At 34.0% G+C, this 15,905-nt stretch overlaps 1 protein-coding gene and 1 long non-coding RNA gene across 5 annotated transcripts in view; one reads left to right on the top strand and one right to left on the bottom strand.

Annotated features, from left to right (window-relative positions):
- LOC148610229 (uncharacterized) overlaps positions 1-14,376 on the bottom strand; it is a 31,838-nt gene extending 17,462 nt beyond the window's left edge. The window contains exons 1-4 of one of the 2 annotated variants that reach the window (XM_088542465.1): positions 14,068-14,376; positions 7,669-7,865; positions 3,917-3,962; positions 1,940-2,120 (exon numbers count right to left, since the gene is read on the bottom strand). In XM_088542465.1, coding sequence (XP_088398591.1) covers positions 1,940-2,120; positions 3,917-3,962; positions 7,669-7,865; positions 14,068-14,139 — 496 coding nt within the window. In that variant the 5' untranslated portion in view covers positions 14,140-14,376. The remainder of the gene's footprint in view (positions 1-1,939; positions 2,121-3,916; positions 3,963-7,668; positions 7,866-14,067) is intronic. The other variant, XM_088542466.1, reaches the window with a different exon arrangement.
- LOC148610230 (uncharacterized) lies at positions 2,106-12,637 on the top strand. Of its 3 annotated transcripts, none has more exons than XR_015914772.1 (4): positions 2,106-2,289; positions 3,084-3,151; positions 3,919-8,410; positions 10,327-12,637. It is a non-coding gene; the product is annotated as an uncharacterized LOC148610230 (long non-coding RNA). The 3 variants fall into 3 exon arrangements; XR_015914773.1 differs by lacking the exon at positions 10,327-12,637 and adding an exon at positions 3,408-3,523 and having other exon boundaries at positions 3,919-4,346; XR_015914771.1 differs by lacking the exon at positions 10,327-12,637 and adding an exon at positions 3,396-3,523 and having other exon boundaries at positions 3,919-4,346.
- Positions 14,377-15,905: the final 1,529 nt, after the last annotated feature.

Raw genomic sequence — 15,905 nt, 5'->3', positions numbered from 1 at the left:
AAACAAACGGCCAACATAGAAAAACGCGTCAAATCACTTTAACTCGGACATAGCACTGCATGTACATTTCACCCAGTACGGTGAATTTATATAATATTTATATACATGTACTACATCGCGTGCTTGGCAGAGAGGGTACGACACAAGTGAATAAATGTTGTGCACGGAACACTATACTTTTCCATTTCCGAAATAAATTGATCAGATAAATGAAAACATACGGTGATTGGCTCATACAAATCATCGTTAAACAACATATTTGAAAAATCCAAAATCACCAGATAGGTCATAGGCGAATTGTGACTACAAAATACTTGTCAATGACCACAAAATACTTGTCAAAGTTGTGCCTGTTACTGACGGACAGACGCGAACTATAACTGTGCCCTTAAGTCGGGTTGCAGTTGGAGCAAGTCACAATAAAATCAATGATATCGTAAAAGGAGTTTATAACAGAGACATTTGGAAGATGAAAGTACATATAAACCGATCTGCCTTCAAATGTCCAGGGCTATCAGGGTCAATTGATTAGTATGGGGGAGAAATGGGGACACGCTTTCAAAGTGATATTTCACCTAATGATTTGCGGCCTAGATATCAACTATTTCGACCTGACTGAACATAACTAATAAACTTCGATCAAAAATTAAAAACCTCATGCCTTTACTGCTGAGTTCACCAAACTATCTTTAAATACAGGTAAAGTATAATGGATAAATTTCAAACGGGACTTCAGTCACGTTTCAATCAAAAAACCTATATGAGCCTCAGACCCAAAATTAAATTGTCAAGTCTTGAATACCTTTATTAAATATTGACAATGAAGATATAAGCATTTTTCTATCAACAAGGAAGTTAAAGTTTGGGGAATCCCAAAGGGGAAAATAGATTTTTCCACGTGCATTTGTTTATATAAGATAAAACCTAACCAAGTATCAAGTTTATATTCCTGAAACGGATCAAAATGGAAACAATTTAATGACAGTTTATCAAGTTAAAAATTAAATAAAAGCAAAACAAAAATAACGTTTAATTTTGTTTGTGTGAATTGGAGAAATCACATTACGGCAAAATAAAAACGGGATGGGGGGTCAATTTCAAAAAGACTGGATTCGCAAGAAAGGAAGAACGATCTACTCACTGATGAAATAAACTTTACTTGCGTGCATAGAAAGTTGGAAATCTGTTTAAAGTAGGTTGCACTTTACAGCTATATAAACTTAACCATCTCTTCAAAAGATATAATCTTACTTTGTTTGCATCTCATATATTAAGTAACACCGACTGTCCTTCGTGTGGTTTATAAGAATACTAAGTACAGACAATATACTTGAAACTTGGTAAATAAATGAGTCTAGAAATGTATAATCCCTCCACCGCAAAGTCTTTCAAAGGTTGAGCTGCCATGATTTATAAGTTAAAACAAACAACAAAAAAGAGATAAATTGATAGATAATTTCATCAAAATATTTAATTTCAGGTACGGAACCAAAATAATCGATAAATTAAGACGCACGTATTAATGAAAACGAAGTTCGGACAAAAACGGAAAGTCATGGATACTCTTTAAAGATGAAAACATAAACAAAAACAAAAAACAGTTAAAACAAATGAAAGAAATTAAAATTGATTTACTTTAACTTAAATTCAATTTTACAAAAATTACAAATTCCCCTAAGTGGTTTGTGTTAATAGGTCCTACCTGAATACTTGGGGAGCAGAGTTTCGTTTTTATCAACATGAAAACAGTCGACTTTACTAAAGATATTCCCTGTCCAAAAATCAATGTCACTCGCCTCCCATTCCATGGTCATGTGTACACTTATACATGTAACAACAGTTTCCGATCAGGATACCACTGGAAATTTACGCTTTTAATAATTTCCCGGTATTAAGTAAAAGGGAATTCCGTGAAAATTCTACTTTCATTTTGCCTTACCTTCAACAGTGCTAGAAATTGTGTCAACTCTCCCTGCTATTAAAACTTGCTGGTTTAGAAAATCCCTCTCATCCAACCCTCTGCCTCCGTGTATTTGATCTGACATTGCCCGAGGGTAGACAAAATCACAGGGTGTGTAGTTTTCCTCTGATAGTATAGCCTCAGTAAAGACGTCAGCCAACTGTATACAAAAATAGGTCGATTTTTAAAACGAGGCTCTGAGATATAAGGTTACCCGTCTTAACACAATGTGTATTAGTTTCTCGGAAGTGTAATGTCGTTTCGCAGAATTTACAGGGAGATTTAATAATTCGAAATCAATGACACGATGAAACTCATTTAAGGTTTAGGTACGTGTATAAGGTTTAATATGCATTTTTATATATTTGTGCCTGTATACTAGTTTATTTGGCATTTAATATTTATACGGTGATCGTGTTCACTATAGCTCAAATACGATCACAAATATTGGTCGACCATTTGGTTTTTAAGGGGTGGGCTTGGACGCGTTTGAATTCTTGACTCAAACCTTCAAAAATTTAATAGATTGGCGACAAATATTTCACTCTGAACCGAATATCTTTACAGACAAGAAAATAAAGGTTTTTCTCCCATTTTAAGCCGGTGATTATAAATGCATGCGACTTACTAAATTTCTGTGTGAGTTTTCCCGCCATTTTTCATTTCCAAATTTTCTACAGGTTTCATGGGAGAAACAGATCATCCTGCAATGCTTTCGGGGATTACAGGATTTCTCCACTCTCGATAGTTAAATTTTAGATTTAACCCACTATATCGAGTGGATAAAACCTGTAATATCCCGAGCATTGGAGAGAATCTATATATGATATTCAGATATAATATTGTCGGAGGCTAAACTTTTCTTTTTCTGATATTATCATATTTTTTTTAATTAAATTACATGTATCATTGATACTTCTATTCTTTGATTGTGTGTTATTGTTATTGTTTTTTTTCTGTTCATATTTTTTTTGACGAAAAGGGCGTTCCTTTGCGCTGCTTAAAAGGTCAATATGCTATCACAATAATAGAGAAGAAACATGGAAATTTAGAATATATTTATAGCGATGAGTGGGGGCGGTATGAATGAAGTAACTGTTCTGTATTTTCCTTCCTTCAACAGTTATTTTGACCCCGGAAGTTTGTTTTATGCTCTACTGGTAACATTAGTTCCTGGTCGAAATTAACGAGGTAGGTAAGCGTAAAAATACATGAAACCATTTTGTCGGGACATATTTTATTATACTTCAAAAACATGTCAAACACGTGTGCAGCTTCATTTATGCAGGAGATTTAGCTGCCAACTTTCTAATTGAAATAAATTCCACACAGTGCCAAATATGCATACAATACATACATGTACGTCTCGATATATAATGCATGTGTGTATATATATTTGTAGTAGACATGCAGATTTACTACAATGTATGTATAGATCTTTTTTCAGAATGAATGCATGATAACCACTGGTGGCGACTCGATCCGGGGAATGGCGTGCATTCACTAAGCAGTAGATTCAATTGGGGACAGAGTGACAAGACCAAATTACTTAATATATTAAACGTATGCATCTTGAAACAAATTTTAAAATATCTGGAGGCATATTTTAGAGGTTCCCGTGGTTAATATCCCCTTTTTTGGAAAGTTAGTTAAATTCTATACACATGTAGATCTACATAACCAAACTTAAGTTTCTATGCAGAGTGGTTTGAAACAAAGATTATTTCTATTGGTTTAATATTCTTGATTGTACCTGCTTCTGCAGTTCAAAAGGTAAGAAAACCCTATAAGTATCACTTTATTGTTTTTTTTTTGTCTTTTTTTGTGTTAATATGTAAATATATCTAGTTTTTTTTTTTGTTAACTTCTTTTAAAACCCTCTGATCCCAGGATAGCATGCATGGCAAGAAAGCTCACAGGCATATATATATTCTTTAAATTTAACTTTATACTTACAGACGGGAAAATGGAGGATGCCATGATTCCATTGAAGATATCCGACCTGTATTAAAAAGAAAGGCACAGCATTATTATGGATGAATTATGATTTTACTCCAATGGCGGATCCAGGTGGATGTTTGTCATTTTCATGTGTAAAATTGGCAAATATTGCTCTAGCACCCCCTTTTCTGAGAAACCCCAGTTGGCACCCATCCTTTTCAAAGTGTCAGGATCCACCCCTGTGTCGCAGGGTACAGTACATGTAAGAAAATATTTCAAAGCACTGACGATATCATAAATTCAATCTGGCTGATTAAATAAGTCAAAGTTCAGGAATTTGCAGTAATGGAGCAACGAAGTTCGCTAAATTCGAACAGGCGTGTGTTAGATCATGTACATTAATTGCACGTACACTTCTTATTATAAATAAATACATGTCGATTACTGTGTAATGTAAATATCTTTTAAAAAAAATGGCAGTATGATATCCACTGAAATGACAATCCATGGTAATCAAAATTAGATAGGGACGGAGAAATATGCGGCGTTGCGGCAATGTTTTGATGGATTTGCTTGGGATTTGACGAAAAATAGGCGCCTGGAAGAAAGTTCCCATTCAAATAGTTGTAAGAAAAACGCATGAAGTCTTGATTTTTTTTATAATCAAATTTCAAACTCTTTTTTTTTTTAACTAATTTTACCTTGAAGTTCTTAATTCCGAAGTTACCTTTGTAAAGTCTTACATGTTGCAGTTTTTAATTCTGTAATCATTTTGTTTTTCAACCAGGTAGCTAACAGTTCTAATTTTTCATACCAAACACCACATAAAACCATTGGAATACGAATACAAAATATTTATGGTTAATACATGTATAAAGGTTATCTTGGTCTGGTCTGTTATTGAAATTCAATCCAAATCTCAAATAGCTACATCACTGTAATATTTTATTCTGACTGTGAATGTCACCCGAACAATAAAGGTATATGGCTTTGCCCTCTCAATGCGGAAGTTTTAAAATGCTTTACGTACTCCTTTAAAACCAATGAAATTTTTAAACTTTATAGGTATACAGACGAGGCCAATATTAAAAATGTTCGTTTTCTGTTATGAGACTGACAATAATATGGTTTGGGATTTTGGTTGTAGATCGATGCTGTAAGAGTCGGAGATTACCAATAAAAAAATTTAGTTTACAAAAAGATTTTCGACAAGAATGGAGCTTTAGAAAGTTTTAAACTATAATATAATAATCAAGTTCTTTTTTTACAAAGTATAATTAATTGGAAGAGCAACCAAGATTTAAAAAATTGGCCAGAATTGAAATCGATATTAAATACTTATGCAAATCATCGTATCTGTAACCATAGTGAGACATTAAAGTCCTGATTATGTTGGTCACACAATGACGTGTGGTATTAAGTTAGACAGTTGTAAATAACTTAAAGAGTCATTGTTGCATTTCACAATCATCCATGACTTGACGGATGCATACATTTCAAAAAAGGTGGAGCAAGTTTCAAGGCTATTATTTTCCCATTTTTACCCAAATATTGCTCGTAATCAAAATTTTTTTTTTCAAAAAGGGGAAGCCCCTAGTTTCATTACATTAATAGGCAAATATCAACAGATGTTCAAATCCCAAAGTATAGCAATACAGGAGGGTAATTATAAAGATTTTTTGCGATAAACTCTTATCATTTGCTTAGTTCTACCCTCATGATGCCGAGATCAGTGCCGAGCGGACAGCATAGCGAGTGGACCGTCAAATCAGCGTGCGCATCAGTGCCATGCATTCAGCTAGAGCATCAATGCCGAACAGCACAGTATTGTCGTGTCATTATGAATATACACACACATTCATTGCAATGAATAAATCGGACAATACACCATATAATGAAATATTCTTAAAACAATAATATTCCATATTCACAGTACACGAATACAACAATCTGGCTCGGCTAGGCACTTCCGGTCGATATTAATCAGCATAGTGACTGTACTGCAGTTCGGGAAACATGTTATCTCGAGTCGTCCGCAGTCCACATGTAAATGACAAGAATCAATGATATTGGAATGGGATCACTTAGTCTAAACAAACAAATTTAAGGTGGTTGCACTACATGTGAATTAATTTTCGCTTAAAAAATCAGAGGCAACCGTGTTCTCTTCAAAACTTGACATTTTTTAGAAGATACAAGTCTGTAAATCGAAACAAAAAGGGTTTACATACCTTCTCGGCCATTTATCAAAATTTATTACCTAACAATGCGCGTAAGAGTTTTATCAAAAGCAAACAGAGTAGATGTTAGGTTTTACAATCGATGGATAATGAAACCACCGAATTTTAATCTTGATATTTTTTATGAAAAAAAATGTATTATATTCTACAAGTCCGTATTGATAATCTTAAATATTAGATATAGACTGACACAGAGAATAACATATTGGAACATTTATGTAGCTATGTATACCATGTGCTTCGTTTCATTTAGTCATTAAGTAAGTTCGTTACGTGCACATGTTATACATTTTTAGGTCAATTCAATTGTTAGATGGTCGATTCGTCTTGAAGCATTGGTCAGTCACACAAAAAAACACTACTTAAGATGCTTTATAGACTGTCCAGGTGTCAATTTCACAAAAAGTCGTAAGTGTGAAATTGATCGTAATTTATGACATCATAATGCTATTTTTGGTTGTGACGTCATTACTTACGATTAACTTTACACTTACGACTTTTTGTGAAATCGTCGCCAGAGCACGCGACATATAGAAGATGGAGTTACGACTGGTTGGCATGGAGTCACCATAACCTGTCCGAGTAAGGTGACATGCCCTACCTGCGATATGTTAACGTTGCCTCTATATATGAGCTAGCACGTGATGTGTGCATTTTAATTGGTTACGTTCATCTGAAAATCATTTCTCAACTTTGAACGGTAAATATAAGATATCGCACTGTTCAAAAGTATATATTGTACAATATCAAACAGTTATTTACACAATAGTTATAGCTGATACGTAGGGTCGTAGCAGTTCTCCTGTTCCACACCATGTCCCTAAAGCTGTAAGAGTTTTGTGAAATACGCCCGGTGGCGGACCACTGAGGCACCAGTTTTTGGAAACTTTGTTAACTTCGTGCAAAAAATAGGTAAAATGCGAAATTCTCATAGCTGTTATAGTAGACATATTTCTGTTAAAGTAAGGAATTTGCATAAGTCGATATGAATATTGTGCTGAAGAACTACTTGATTCCATTAGAACTCAATCTTTACCTTATATATGTAAACAAAGACAGAGTAATTGTTTGACTGTTGCATTGTAGGATAGCAAATTTTTTAAGCTCTTTTCCGTTGACAATTAAAATTCATTCATTGATTCATTTTCTGTGTGTAACTATTAATAAAATCCATATTTTCGTTTACTGGTTTAAATTATGAAACACAATCGATTGTATTCTGTCTACTTTTTTAACATGCATAATGCATACTTGTTTGAACATGCACTTCTAGTTACTAGGATTAAAAATCAAGGATGTAAACAAATCAAGGAACTACCATTTAATTTTTATGTGTGAGTGCTAGGACAGGAGGCTGCAACCAACTCCCTCCCCGCAAATCATAAAAAAAGATCAAATAAATAGAATCAACAGGTTATGAAGCCGCGGCAATGACCTTGGCCACAGATGTTATTAATAAGGAAGTACATACAAGTATACTTTTATGTTGCTGGAGTATATGAAGGGGGTGTGACTTTCTAGCTGTACCTGTGTATAATGTTGTTTTTGGACAGCTGGAGCCTGTCCTGTGGTGTGAGGTTTTCTTCATTCATTGAAGACCCATGTGTGGCCTTGAGCTGATATTTTTCATCCAAGTGGGGTTGTTGTTTCTGTAGCATATTCACCATATCCATTCTCGTTATATCTTCATGTTCGTGGTGTTTTGTGGTCAGTTTTTCTGCATACTTTAGAAGTTACGAAAAAAAGTTAAATTATATGATTCATAATGAGCTATATTATTTTCGCTACAACAATACGAATTATATAATAATTCTATTGATTCCTCGCGCTCTAAAGACTTTCAATTGATTTTAATGAATCGTTGCATATACTTCATGCATGCAGTTATTACGGTCAGTTAATTTAATTAAATGGTCTAATGTCGCTGGTATCATGCACAAACATATTCACAAGACACATACTTAAGAAGTATTTTTCGTGGTTTCAAATCGTCAGTTTTACCCGTGGTCAGGGGCGGATCCAGATACTTTGAAAATATGGGACGCCAGCAAGGGTTCCTTAATAAAAGGGGTGCTAGGACTTTGTTTACCATTTTTGTCAATTTAACTTATACAAATGACTAATTTTCTATTAAAGGGAGGGATGCCAACCACACTGCACCCCTGGAGACGCCACGCCTGGTGATACGCCGGTGGTCGAATACAATATGAGAATAATGAACATAGGGAAACAAAGCTAGGTTAATTAACGTGAATAGATTATTATTGAAGTAAGAAAGTCAGTTTTGCTTACTTCTAACTTTGCTTAATTTTCAAGCATTTAACGAGAGTTTAAAGATTTAAAGAAGGAAAAGATGGAAAAAAATCCATCAAATGCAATAACTCAAGAGCATAATATTTTCATGACAAGCATGAATTATTATAATCTGTGGTCAACATCTTAGTTCAAAACTCACTAAACAGCAAATTTCTATTGAATCTTACAAAAAAGTTAGCAAAAACAACTGATTCCCTATTACAATTTTACGCAAATGTGCTGACGTCAACAATATAACCACTAACTGGATTCAATGTTGTCCAAGTGTGTCAGCTAAACTGTCGTGAAATTTGGTCAGTTCAAAATACCTATATGTATTTTTTGGTTCACATTATATATATGTGAAGATGGTAAAATTTAAATTGAATATTTCGGATAACTGAATCGATCAAAATTCACCCATGAAATTTCTGACACTAAAATCACATTTTTGGATACTACTACGTTTGTACAAGACGGGGAAATGTCCATGGATCTTCACAGCAAACCAACTGATAGTCACCAATACCTGTCTCCCAATAGTTGTCATCCAAAACATTGTACTAAAAGCATACCATACAGTCAGGCACTTCGAATTCGGCGCATTTGTTCTTCTGACGATACCACCAACAAACGTCTAGATGAACTCCGTGGTCATTTGTTATCGCGTGGCTATAAATCAACGGATATAGATCTTGGGTTTGAACGTGCTAACAAAATCAGACCTCCCTCTAAGTCGCCATCTTAGATCTACCGGACACACCCAGCAGGATCTCCACAACATTACTGTTACGATCATAGAACATAATAAAAACTGGTCAAAATGTAAAAGAGTATCTCGGGAAAGCTTTCGGATGAAGAAATTGCAAACAACTTCTCCAGATGGAATTAACAAGAAAAAATAATTCATTTTTAGGTCTTGGTCTAAGGCTGGTACAGCACTACTTGCTATACATCAATACGCCGTACTACTATATTTGGACTTTTTATTGTTTTAAATTGTTTTCCACAGTTAATTGTAACTTTGAGAAAAAGACCCTCTTTGTTATTTTCATTCAGGCTCCTTATCAGTTGTTTATGTGAGCCTTTGATAAAGGTACAATCACCTTCTGAATCTGTTTTGATCTTGAACGTTGTGAGTTTTATACTCATATAGTTTTATGAGTTTTATGCTGAGGAAGGATATCAGTTATCCGAAATATTCAGTTAAAATTTTACCATCTTCTGGTGATGTTTAACATATTAAGACGTTTTTTTAATTTATTGTTATGTTTCGCATCGTTTTTAACGATCCATCAGCCCGTAAGAGTGATTGTTGACTATTATGTAAGTCAAATTTCCATACTTGAAATGTGGAAGCTTGCAATACATATATCGATGTCAATTTACCATACATGTAGGTTTGTAAATTTATCATACATGCACTCGTCATTAATTAACCATACGTGTATACAGGTTGTCCATTTACTGTACACATAAGGTTGTCCATTTACTGTACATGTAAGGTGGTAAATTTACTGTACATGTAAGGTGCTCCATTTACGGTGCATGTAAGTTTGTCCATTACTGTACTGTACATATAAGGTGGTCCATTCACTGTACATTTAAGGTTGTCCATTTACTGTACATGTAAGGTGGTCAATTTACTTTACATGTAAGATGGTCCATTTACTGTACATATAAGGTTGTCCATTTACTGTACATATAAGGTGGTCCATTTACTGTTCATATATGGTCGTCCATTTACCGTACATGTAAGGTTGTCCATTTATTGCACATGTATACTTATTCTAACTCAGTAATACACATATATACATTTTGTACTTTAACATAATGCAACATGGACGTTTTTGGTTTATTTCATCGGTTTCAATTTTCATTTTGTTACAGGCCGGAACTCTTTCACGAACGACCATTTAATGCATTTCTAAAGTCAATGAATAATAAATGTACATTTGTAACACAACCAATCACCTTTTCGGATCTTTTTATTTGGAGTGCATTAAGTGTTTGTCATTGTTAAAGTCTTAAATGATATGATACTTGTTTTTAAAACTCTCTGTCGTTAAACAAACCTTGCAATTTCAATGCTACACAACATTCGGCTCAACATGAATGACTATGCATTATATCTGATCATGAACTAAAGATTCTAGAGACAATATATAACCAACAGACGATATAGTTACAAGAACCAACAGACGGTACAGGCCAAGGGACCAACAGACGATATAGTCTAAAGAACGAACGGACGATATAGTCACAAGAACCAACTGACAATATAATCTACACAACCAACAGACGATACAGGCCAAGGGATCAACAAACGATATACTAGTCTAAAGGACGAACAGACGATATAGTCTAAAGAACGAACAGACGATATAGTCACAAGAACCAACAGACGATACAGGCCAAGGAATCATCAGACGATATACTAGTCTAAAGAACAAACAGACGATATAGTCTAAAGAACGAACAGACGATATAGTCACAAGAACCGACAGACGATACAGGCCAAGGAATCATCAGACGATATACTAGTCTAAAGAACAAACAGACGATATAGTCTAAAGAACGAACAGACGATGTAGTCACAAGAACCAACAGACGATACAGGCCAAGGGATCAACAGACGATATAGTCTAAAGAGTGAACAGTCGATATAGTCTAAAGAACGAACAGACGATATAGTCACAAGAACCAATATACGATACAGACCAAGGAATCGACAGACGATATAGTCTAAAGAACGAACAAACGATATGGTCACAAGAACCAACAGACGATACAGGCCAAGGAATCATAAGACGATATACAATAAAGAACGAACAGACGATATAGTCTAAAGTAACAGTCGATATAGACTTAAGAACTAAGACTCGAACAGATGATTTAGTCTATAAAGAACCAACAGACAAAATAGTCACAGGAACCAACAGACACAATAGCTTCCATCGAAGATCATCTAATGGTTAGGCCTAGACGGTATTTGTTCTTTATTACATTGTAACCTAATATTTTACAATCATCAAGGTGATTCCACCAATGCTACATTTAGAGTTATATTGAGTAAAGGACGCCATTTTCATCTTATAAAAATACGGCGAACGAACAGCTTGAGTCTCCTGTAGAGTCAATAAGCCTGGTATATGATACACTTCATTGGGTTAATTAAAAACTTTAAACCACAATTAAATGCTAATGACTTTATTTAAATATTTATCACTATTTGCATTCTGATCGGCAGTTAAAAACGTTGGCACTCTGAAATATATACATAAAAGGTTATATCTCGTTAAATTCAAAATATCGTATTTCACCTATAATCTTGAATGAGAGAAGTCGGTGAGGCGTTATGCAATGGAGAAAATTTATGTGAACACCACCTAGAAGATTACTCAGCTTTTGGTGAATTGTGATCTTTCAAATTGTGTTTTTTCTTCTTTGTGCAATCTGATAGACTAAACACTCGTAGGCACATTTATATCGTGTTGAGTTCTGACAACATGCAGCTTTGTAGCTAAGGTGCTATCAATACAAGTTCAGGCTTTAACATCTTAAGATAGTTGTACTATTTTATGCAAAATAGAAATATATTCACAAATGTGTGCAAATCAAAGTTTTTTTTTTTACTTTAAATGAGGTTACATTGTAATTGATTTGCAGAATATTTTGGGAACACGGCGAAAAAAATATTCCAAATGTTCCAATGAACACAATTACAAAGAGCTGAATATATTTTTGACATCAAGGGACAATTGATGTGCACTTCTTAAAGCGTTTAGGTTTCCCACACGTACGAACGCTAAAGGCGCAGCAAACACACGAAAAGGAAGATTTTCACATGGACATTCATTCAAAAGTAACTTTCACTTTTTTGTATTAATTGGATACCGTATTGTTATGCGTTGAAAAGATTTTAATTTTTAAGCTCGTGAAAAGCATTTTGTATTAAGACACGACGCGCATTCTGGAACAAAGCATCATTGGATCACAGACGCTTCTTTCCAGTTTGAGAAGTAACAATTAATTCAATGATGCAAGTTAATTGTGAAACAAAAAGTCGTCGAGACGCATACCGTGAATAAAAATAAATATATTATAAAGAAATAGACATTGTTTGGTTTGTTTAGTTATGCATACATCAGCTACCATCTTCTAAAACATTAAGTGTATATTTTCATGCATCTGCAGTACGTTAAGGTAGAATGTAAATTTTAACTGCGCATTAGAGTACAATGTTTCTATATATTTACAACAAAATTTAAATTCCCAGGAATTGAATATTGACAGGAATACAGTGTACACTATAGAAAAATTTTGTCGCCATTTAAACTCATGATATACCAATGAAAAATTACAGAATTCACCGCATTAAATCTTTGATTTATTTTCTGAAAAGCAATTCACACACTTCTCATGAATTAAACAAATCTTCACTTTCACTTTCTATAACTCCTTGAATAAGACACTCCTCCAAAAGCGGACAGAACAAGTAACACACTCGTATGAGATGTAAAAACATTTTCCAAGGCGGAAAAACAAAAAAACAAAGAAGGTAGTTTTTCTTTCGCAAAAGTAACAAAAATTTGTACATCGCAAAATTGATATTTTTTACAGTATTTCACTTATTTGTTCTAACCATATAAAAATGACCATATAAGGTAATCATTCCTTTATGTATAGGGGCACAAGAAAAAAGGTTGGGTCACATTGTTTGCTTAAAAGGTCGACGGAGAGGTCATACATTCTATAAGATTTGGGAAAGATGGTGGCGCTCACTGTGCATCCTACTCTTCTGCTCTTGATCAGTGTCTTACAATTGTTGTATCCCATGTTACATGTACATGTTCATGTATAATACATGTATAACTTTGAATACGACAATACTTGATGTTGGGTGACGTATAACTCGAAAACCAATTTTCATTATACTGACAATGCTCAATATATAAAATGTTAATTGAAGAAGTGCCAATTCATACATGCCCAGTTATTTGTATGCAAGTTCTAGTCAAACTCGTCTGACCTATTGGTTCAGTTCAAAAATAAAATAAATAAATAAATAAATAAATAAATAAATAAGACAGGTAAATTAACATGCATACTGAATCGGAATACTTATTTTTTTAAGTTAATGTTAGTGATAAAAAAATAAGATCCTAAAATCCTTCCCTGCACGTCAATAAAAGAAAGATTTGTAACAGATCAGTGAAAAAAAATTGAGAGTCAAATATACATGTACTATATTATTCGTCTGTGTTTTGAGGGATCTTTGTACATTTTCCTCAGTGTCTGCAATTAAGCGATCTACATTAACATGTATACACAATAAAATCCGAGAAACTTTGTATGCATGCTTAGAAGCAGAGGAATTGGAAAAGGAACAAATCTGATACAGTTACAACCACAGGCTACGTGTACTTGAAGAATAATACAACACATTTTCATTTGTATATGCAATTGAATTTAGAGAACAAAAAACAAACGGATATTTGTAGACATGCGAGATAGCCGCGGCTTCCGATCTTGTTAGAATCCCAAATTAATTTAACCATGCTGTTGTTTTCCCTAGCATAGTTTCAGTGAGGGTTTTGGGGTGAAGTATAGTATACCACATGTACTTACCGGCAAGTTTCTTTCTCCAACATTTTGGCTTCTGCAGGTGGACAAAACTTTTTTCGGAATAAGTAAAAACATTAAACAATAGATTTAACACATATACAAAGCACACATTTAAGTGGTGTTAGTTTCCTCTACGTTTAAAATAACAGACATTATTTGTCCATTTTAGAAAAAAACGGATATGCATCCTTAAAACCACTAGAAACTTTATCTAATATACACACAAGCAAACTAAATAGATATGGTCGGATAACATCGAACACAAACACGGAAGTTACTCCAATTTTAGGTACACCATAAATGAATCGTAAACACAGGGTACCTATCATATATCTCTGTGATATTATAAAAATGTGCTGATTTAAAGCTCTTCCAGGAACTTTAAGCCGTTTATAGAATTATTTCGTCAATGGGCATTTAAACTATTAGAACATGTTATGATTGCATTTCTAGTTTCTTTTTAGCTTTGCAAAAAATATCATACCTTGTATATGTACATGTAGGGCAAAGATTATCAGTTTTGTATGCAACGTGAAATATTCATTTTAGATAAACACACTTTTACATATATGTATATTGATGTATATATCAATAAGTGTTAGTTTTTCTACATGTGCGATGATTTATATGTATATGTATATGTACATGTACATGCACTTGTATAAACAAAATGAACGAACTGTTTCTTTCGTTAGTCAGCGCATCTAAAAAAATGCGAGGGACATTCCGAAGTTCAACGAGTTCAAAGTATGTTGACGTGTGCAACTTTGTTGACGTTTATAATTGTCCATCTATATGGCAGAAATGATTTGTACTTTTTAATTGCAAACAAAAACGAATTCGAATTCGATGGTCGGACCCAGGATTATAATTTAGGCAGGCTGGCAACATTTTTCTGGAAATCAATTATTGATTTTTATAGCAGTGTTAGGCAACATTTTTTAAGAGCATACAATTATTGGCGGTTTACCCTTCTTAATGAAAGGACGCTTGTTTACATATGTTTTGATAATTAACTTGATGTGTTACTTAAGTTAGTTTTAGCGCTGCCTTTCCTGCTTTTTACTGTTGCAGCTAAATAACTGCTTTGTCATTTTTTTCATTCTTTCCCTCGTTGTTGCTTCGACAGCAGTTACACTGAAGATACTGCACATGTATCTGCACATTAGTCGGGCGATATAGTTTCACATTCAACTCTTCGTGATTTCGCTGATTTTTTTTTTAATTTCACCTAGTAACATTTTTCAATTAATACATAAAGAGGTCAATATTGACTGGAGGTCACAAAGGCTTGGGTACATTGAGGTCATGTAAATGCATTTGTTCCAATATGCCTGTATAGTGCCACATACATTAATTGTAGTATAAAAGTTCTTTCATTTTAAGACTTATAACTTCGCTGCATTTTGAAATTATTGTTGACATGTAACTATAGATCTGTGCACGGATATTTAAATGAACAGTCATTGTGCTTCCAAGGACGCGAAGACAAAAACTGGTTGTTTAGTTTAGTTAAACCTATACTTTATAGATTTACAGATAACATGATAGGATATGCCGGACTAGCATTATGTATACGATTACGTAACGTTTTGACACGGAAAATGCAATCGAATGTACAACCATAGTGGGACTCTTTAGAACTGTAGCTTGGATGAAAGTGTGGTATAAACCCACTATAGGCACCACAGTCTGCATGAGTAGGTAGGCTAAACACGCTACAAATGTATGTCCCTTTAGAACCACAGCTTGCAAGATTAATTAGACTAAACCTACCTATAGGCCCCGTTAGAAATAATATATGAATGTAATGTGATGAGTGAATGTACTACATGTGACTA

Source organism: Perna viridis, chromosome 8, assembly GCF_037379345.1.
Source record: "Perna viridis isolate PV_CMFRI_1.1 ecotype Kerala chromosome 8, ASM3737934v1, whole genome shotgun sequence".
Taxonomy (NCBI): domain Eukaryota; kingdom Metazoa; phylum Mollusca; class Bivalvia; order Mytilida; family Mytilidae; genus Perna; species Perna viridis.
This window is presented reverse-complemented; position numbering and strand designations above follow the sequence as displayed.